Below are 7,500 nucleotides of genomic sequence, written 5' to 3'. Positions count from 1 at the left end.
GTTGCCTTGGAATTGCAGAGATGAATCCAGCCATCCACGGAAGAGAATCCTACAGCGAAGGAGGGATCACAGCTCCAAAGAATAGATGGAAAGATCCTTTGAGAGAGGCTGGAGATCTCATCTAAGGACCATGTGGATGTAACTAGTGGAGCAACAGTGCCTATTTCATTGCATTATCCCCTGCCTGGAAGGGTCCCTTCCCCTCCAAAGCAAGCAGGAGGTGCTAGCTGAAGTTATACCGGCTTGTGGCATTTATTCAAGATGGAAGCTGCCTCCAAGACGACTCCTTTGTACCATCTTAGCACCTGGCAGCCTTGCTTCTTCTTCTGGAACTTTCCCTTCCAATCAGAGCTATTGCCGTAAGTCACATCTACATGAGAGACATTGTACTCAGAGCACAGCAGGCAAGTAAGGTTGGAAAGGAGGCCTCGTACTGCATCGGAGGTGTTATTAAGGTTTTGTAGCAGCTGAGTTACAGTAGGGTTGAAGTCCATCTGATCTCTGGTAATATTGCCCAATGAAGCATTGAAAAAGACAAAGATCTTATACAGGGCTACCAGGATCTCCTTTTTTTTACATGTTTGATTTATAGAGGGGAAAGTGGCATTAAGTGGGCAGGTATCGTTCAGTTTCTGCTTATCAGTGAATGGTGAGCCTTGGTGATCCAGCTGTTCAGGAGAGAAAGAAAAAGAAATATATAAGCACTGAAACAAATGTATTTTTTTAAATATCCCCCCTCCAATTTCAAGTCTTGCCATTCACATATTGAATGCAGCATGTTGAATTTGAAATCTGGATCTGTGTTTCGTATGTCGACTTCTAGTTCAGAAGGTGTTCTGGTTGGCATCTCTTGGATCTTTGGCTTTTGGCAGGCAGCGAGTTGGACATGCTACATGGTTAATGTTGTCAAATACTAAATTGCGCATCATCAATCAGATACTAAATACCACTGCATGCCAATCATTGAGTGCAGTCAAATATTATAAACACTAATTGCATGGCAACTATCAAATTGTCAGACTATTCAACTTCAAAATGTACATTGAAAAATTTAGGAAGCAATTTTTTTCACCTCTAGAAAGAGTGACACAGATTTCTTAGAGCCACCCAAGCGGAATATGCACAAAATTTCCAAAATGAATGTGTCAGACTTGCTGACTATCTTTCTGCCACTGTAAAGATTCTCTGTAGCCTTTGTTTAATGGCCATGGCCTTCGACACTTTAATGGGTAGACTAATCAGCTAATCAATTAGATTGGTCAGTGGAGCCCAACTTTAATTGGTTCCTGTGCCTCAAGTGAAATAGAACATATTTAAAATGGCCTTTGCTTCTATCAATTAACAGTAAGTTTTATTTAAAGTCACCTTATACTTATTTATTTGTATCTCAAGTTCTTACTGAAATTTCACTTAAAACAAGTTTTAAAGAAAATTTTGGGTGTTCTTTCTCAAGCAAAATATACTTGTGGAATTTTGAAGCAAAGCAAAAGAGTTTTCATATAGCTCTCAGAATACCTTACGAAGGCTTTGTGTCTCTTGATGTGATCATGGGATTTTGGCTAAAACAAAATTTGAAGAGAAGCGGAGATTCCTTCTCAAGTGAACCTTTGGTGGATAGCCAGAAATTTTCCAGCTATATCAGCAAGTTGTGCTGGGAAAATTTCACATCTCTCCGTAGTGGTAATCATTTATTTATTTATTTATTTACTTATTTATTTATTTATTTGATTTATATCCCTCCCTCCCCGCATGCGGGCTCAGGGCGGCGTAATATGTCAAGGTATTTAAATATAGGTGACCAAGAATTTTGATACACTTCCCCAAAGTGTTTGACGACCTCTGGTATGAAGCCTAAGGGCATAGTGCTCCAATTACATGTATGTGTGTTGGAAAATCATTACATGGGAACTTACATAGACATCCAGTAGTGCTGGGGCTAGCCTGTTCAGCTCTGCCACCTGGTTCCGAATCTGACCAAAGACATGATGATTGCATTGACTTGAGTTGTGACACATGAGACTGCGTTTCTTCATCAGCAGTGGTTTTCCAGACAACAGCTTGCAGTGCAAGGTCAGCAGCAATGGGATAACTCCTGTTTGGAAGAGTGGAGGAGGGGAATTGTGAGATTCCTACTCTGTGCAGAAAACCTCTGCATCTGTCCTCAACATCATGGTAATAGGTTGGCCCTTCATGAGATTGAGCCACAATGTCGTGGAAGGCCGAAGTACTGCTAAATCGGGACCCTAGTATCACATCTTATTGCACACCACCCCAAATTGACTGAAGAATGACCATCATTGCGAGCACTTCATTGCATTTAATTGTATTTAAGGTACTACTGTTTTATCTTGTTTTTAAATATTTTGTGCCAGTTTTGACACATGGTGCCGTCAATAGTGAGCCGCCCTGAGCCCGTTCGCGGGGAGGGCAGGATATAAATCCAGTAAATAAATAAAATAATAATAATTTTAAAAAATTGATTACCCAAGTTGTATACTTGGAGCCTGTGAAATAGGGTTCTTAATCCAGCTTCTAGATCTCTTGCCCTCAGATGTTAGATGGGTAACAACTGAGGAAGGACCTGTTCTGTGACGGCACTCTAGTTATGCAGCATTCCCCACAGAGGTTAAGACAATGCTATTCTGTTGTTTAATACATGACCATATCATTTTTCTTTACCACTGTTACTGCCACAGCTCTTATAGCTTGATCTTTTAGGGCCTGCTGGCTGATTCTAATTTCTTGCTATTAGCTGTTTGGTATTTAATACCATGCTTGTTGCTTGCTTTCAAGGAAAAAACAATTTAAAATAACTAAGTAAAAGTATATACTGGCTTGGATCCAATCACACCATTTTGTCAAGAGGAAGGGGCAGTTTCTGCCTATCCCCTCCTCCCTGCAGCCTCTTGAAATTTTGTTCCTCAGGGTCAGCAAACCCTCAGGACCAGCGCAGTGGTAGTCTGCAGTGCGGGGGGCGATCGGTGAAAACTTAAGGGCACTTACAGTGCAATCCAAAGAAAATTTTCCTGGGCACAAGTCTCACTGAATATATCTCAGTAGGATTCTAAGTAGGCCTGCTTGGAATTTGTCTCTTACAGGCCACTGAGCCAAAGCTAAGCAATTAATGGAACAAATTAATGGAGGCTGATGTGGAAATGACACAGAACAGGTCATGATGCGAACACAGTCCACTTGTAATGGTAGAAGAATGAAGGCCTGTTTATGGCGTGTGGGGGAATGGGGAGGGGAGAGGGCAAGTGGATGTGATGCTCAGATCCACCGATCATCAGGGTTGCCAAGAACCACCCTGGAACCCAAGCAAAGACCTCTGGGGGTCCCATTCTCACCTAACTCAGCATCATATGAAAACAAACACCTGACTTGCCAAACTCCATGGGCTTCCAGAATGAGCAAGGTCCCCGTAAATTCCACCCTCTATTCCTCACCTCTTGACGAACAGATCAGAAATGAAGCTGACATTTCAGGTCCATTTTATGCATTATAACAGGCAGAGAGACTGGGATGTCTACCTTCTTGTATAGCCATCAATTGATCAGGAATCCGGATGCAAAGCACATTTAAGACTGCCTTTTCTGTTTTGCACACATGCATGCCAACAGTGGGAGGGGGCCAGAAAGTGTTCTCTCAATGGCACATGTGAATTCAGTCTTCCCCACGACACGAGAAGAAGAAGTCTGGACTTGCCTGAATGTCAAGCAGCCAGTGTTGGCTGTCTGCCGCTTTCCTCCCAGAGTATTACAGTCAGGTGCCTTTCTCCCCCTCCCTGGCCACCCCCTGCCACGCTCCCGCTCTCAGTTCGGGAAGCCCTACCCAGCTACGTCATCAGAATTCCCCTTCCAGCCTGAGAGCCAGGAGGCAGCGTTCCCAGATTTCATAATAACCTGTCAAATATGCAAAGCAGTTCCAGCCCCAGCCTACTCCACGTGTCCTCAGCTCAAAGCAATGAGAAAGAAGCAAGCCAGCTGGAATGTTTCCAGTTAAGCAGATGAACAGAAATACTTTAGGACAAGTCTGTTCCTTCCTCGCCATGGCCACTGGCTTTTCTGCAATTATTATGGGCTATATTTGCATCTTCTCCTCTGAGGACTTTGGAAGGCATTCTAACCTCAGAACAACCCTGCAAGGTAGGTTAGGCTGAGAGACAATCGACTAACTTACGGCCACTCACTCAGGAAGGTGCCTTCTCCTGAGTCAGAACATTGATTTAGCTAGCTTGTCTGATCTGGCTGGCAGCAGCAGTCCAAAGTCTCAGTCAGAGAAGTCTCGCTACCTACTATTGGAGATCCTTAAACTGGAGATGCTAAGATTGGACCCGGGACCTTCTGCAGGTACACCTTGTATTCTGTCACAGAATAAACACTTATCCACCTGGCAAGCTTTGTAACTGGGACTGGTTGTTTTGCCTGCTATGGTTACACCAGCATCACCCACTGTGTTCCCTGCACTAAACCCAAGACGTGTGAATACAGCCAGACTTCTTTTTAATAAAGGAGGGATCTTTATTAAATCAGGGATCAGGGTTCTTTATTAAAAACAAATGTTGTTAGCCTGTAGGCTGCCACTGGATTTTAGTTTTATTCTGCCATCAGGGATCCAGAATAGGACTCCTGTCTCAAAAATGTGGGCAGAAGGAGCTTAAATTCACACACCCATCATTCACACATGTTTCCTGCAGAAAACACTGGCCCATCCCCCAGCAAGCACAGGCCCCGTGCAAAGCGTGGAGGTGATCGGAATGGGGCTTCCAACATCTACACCAAAACGTATTACATTTGTACCTGATTGCCTCCAAAAAAACCTCTGGGGAATGCAGTTAATGAAGGTGCTGACTGAATTCTCTGTTAGAAAGTGTCATCTGCTGACCACTTTTGGAACCTATTTATTTGTTCGAATACTCAAATTATATATAGAAATAAATAATGTCATCTGGTATTGTTAACACTAATAATTGTACCCTCAGTACTCATAGCTTTAGATAATAGTTATACAATATTACCACAAAGTGTATCTAGCCTTTGTTAAGCACACAACAAGAGCTAGGTGCACCTAATTCCAATGGGTTTGTGTTCTGTATCTCTTGCATTTTGTGCAAAATTAAACTCATTAAGACTAACTCATTTCCAGGCTGTTTCAAAAGAACATAGGCATATTTATGCTGAGTCAGATCAAACACCATCTATTGTAGCATTGTTTCTGACAACAGCTAGCAGGATGCCTCTGAGAAACCTAAAAGCAGGGCATGAAGGCAACAGCCTTTCCCTGTTTGTCGTCTCCAGCATTTGATCATCACAGGTATACTGCCTCTTTACAGGGAGGCTCCATTTAACTATACCTGTAACCATACATCATTTACTATTGGCCAGCACTGTTGTATAAATAATACATTGTAGTGCCAAGATATAGGCTGTGAAAAATCACACAGCAATAAATTTTTAAGGGTTTTAAGGGACTTTTTAAAGAAAAAAACCCTGTCTGGGTTATTTTAGTTACAGTATGTTAATTTTCCAGCTGAGGAGGTATTTCAAGATTTATGTCACCCTAGCAGCACAGCTGTTGCAAACCTTATCTTGCTTATCTCAGTTTGCAATAAAACAATTTAAGAGAAAAGTCTAGGGAAGAAATAAAGCAACCAGAAACCTACAAAGTGTGGGAGAAAATCCCAGCATTCCAGACTGGCAGAACTACATCATTCCTTAGAAAGGACCAAGCACTCATTCCATCATTCTGGCTTGGTTGGAGTCCCAGAGTTTAATACAGTCTTATAGGAGGGTTGAGTAGATCCACTTGGTAGCTTTTCCATTTCCCACAACTTAAAAAAACAAAACAAAACTGAATTCAACAGAAAAAGAGTGGGGAAAGCCCTACTTTAACACCCTATCTTAGTTTCCCCAGAAAACTGAGAATAAAGGAAAGCTTTCATAAGTCCTTTTCTTCGCTGGCCAGATGTTTAGCAGAAGTATGCCAAAACGCAGCATGTTCTTCTTTTAGTGCCAAATATGCAGGGATGCTCAGACAAGAAGAAGGAAGAAGGGTGTTAAAGTTCAGATAGGTTATGCTTGGATCTCAAGCAGGCCGGTCGACAAAGTTAAAAAATAGACCATAGTTTGAAGAAGATGAGTTACCTGCAATCATGAGATTCATTGTAAGCTGCATCTCGAGATGACTTAAGAGAGATGGTTGTTGACAGCAGAGCTCATTCAGAGAATCATGTTCATACTGGGGGATGTCACTGGTTATATACAGGTCCAGTAAGCCTGTGTTGTAAGAAAGTGGGGGGAGCCAAAGTGAGGGTAAGGCAGATTTCATTCAAGCTCAGAAAGTCCATGGAAACAATGAACAGTTTGAACAGTTTCAAAGAAATTGAATTTTTTTGCAGGGTGTTGAGGTCACATTCTGTGGTTTTGTGGTTCCTCCCTCCCCTTGCCTGTGTATGGCTCATTTTGGAATTGTTTGATGCAAATGAAGTGGGCTGATAAAATAACATCATTTTAAAAAGTAGCGAATTGGATCCTGTTCCCACTAAGAGGAGGGGAAGAAAGCTGCCTACATGAGTGTTAAACCTCCCCCCCCCCCCCCCCCCCGCTGAACACTTTCACCTTGCCAGGGTGATTCCCCTGAGACTGACACTTTCTTTGGTATGTCTGGGTGCTTGCCAGTGTGAAGGCAGAAATACCCCCACCCACCACCAACAACCTAATTTTTGGAAATTATTAAGAGAGAGGGCCATCGTGCCTGGGAAAGAATTTTGTGTGGGCGAGAAAAAGGCAAGAAGTGACATGAATTACTCTGTGTTTGTTTGTGTGTGCGCGTGTGCGTGCGTGCCAGAGAGAGAGTGCAAGTGTGTATATTGCCCCCTGGTGGTTTGTTTGGCAAAGATGGCAATTCATTCATCAAATGGCAGGGGTATTTACAAATTCGATATAGAGGTTTGGAAGTATTCAACGAATGGGTGCAAAAGAATTCCGAATCTGTGTGACAAAACTATAGAGCATGAAAAGTATGCAGACGGAGAGTGATTTCAGCTAAGCATACCTTTATTTGGTTCAGGACAAAGACAACTGACCAGCTCGCAGGCCGGTTTATATGCGTTCAGAAAACCCGCCACCAAGTACCCATAAACACACCCCCTACTCCTAATAGGCTATTTACAGTAACCGGGTGACCATTGGTCTCCCGGCTGGAAAGCTAGCCCTTTGATTGGGCCAGCTAGGATCCTTTGGATCTTTTGTCTTTCGACTCAAGCTACAGACGGTTTGTGCCGGGCAAGTCCGGGCATGTCAGGCCGAATACATTACACCCCTCCTCCCCTTGGTCTGCAATGCACCCACAGACGAAGTCCTTTAGGTGCGCTGGTGGCTTCCTGGGTCGCGTCGAGCGGCGAGGTTCCGGGGTGGCTATGAGCTCTGCCTCTGGGGCCCTTGGGGCCGCGTGGACCGGGGCCGGCGCGGGGTCCGCCGGGGTTGGAGTGGCTGGTACCTC

General features: G+C 43.5%; 1 protein-coding gene across 1 annotated transcript in view; it reads right to left on the bottom strand.

The window, feature by feature from the left end:
* Positions 1–233: 233 nt before the first annotated feature.
* The window catches only part of LIF (leukemia inhibitory factor), a 10,333-nt gene continuing 3,066 nt past the window's right edge, over positions 234–7,500 (bottom strand). Inside the window, exons 2-4 of the mRNA XM_015425298.1 lie at positions 6,144–6,275; positions 1,914–2,092; positions 234–668 (exon numbers count right to left, since the gene is read on the bottom strand). Coding sequence (XP_015280784.1) covers positions 234–668; positions 1,914–2,092; positions 6,144–6,275 — 746 coding nt within the window. The remainder of the gene's footprint in view (positions 669–1,913; positions 2,093–6,143; positions 6,276–7,500) is intronic.

The sequence above is a fragment of the Gekko japonicus genome, unplaced genomic scaffold (assembly GCF_001447785.1).
Source record: "Gekko japonicus isolate JY-2015 unplaced genomic scaffold, Gekko_japonicus_V1.1 scaffold135, whole genome shotgun sequence".
Lineage (NCBI taxonomy): Eukaryota > Metazoa > Chordata > Lepidosauria > Squamata > Gekkonidae > Gekko > Gekko japonicus.
The sequence above is the reverse complement of the archived record's forward strand: the minus strand, read 5'-3'. Positions and strand labels throughout refer to the sequence as shown.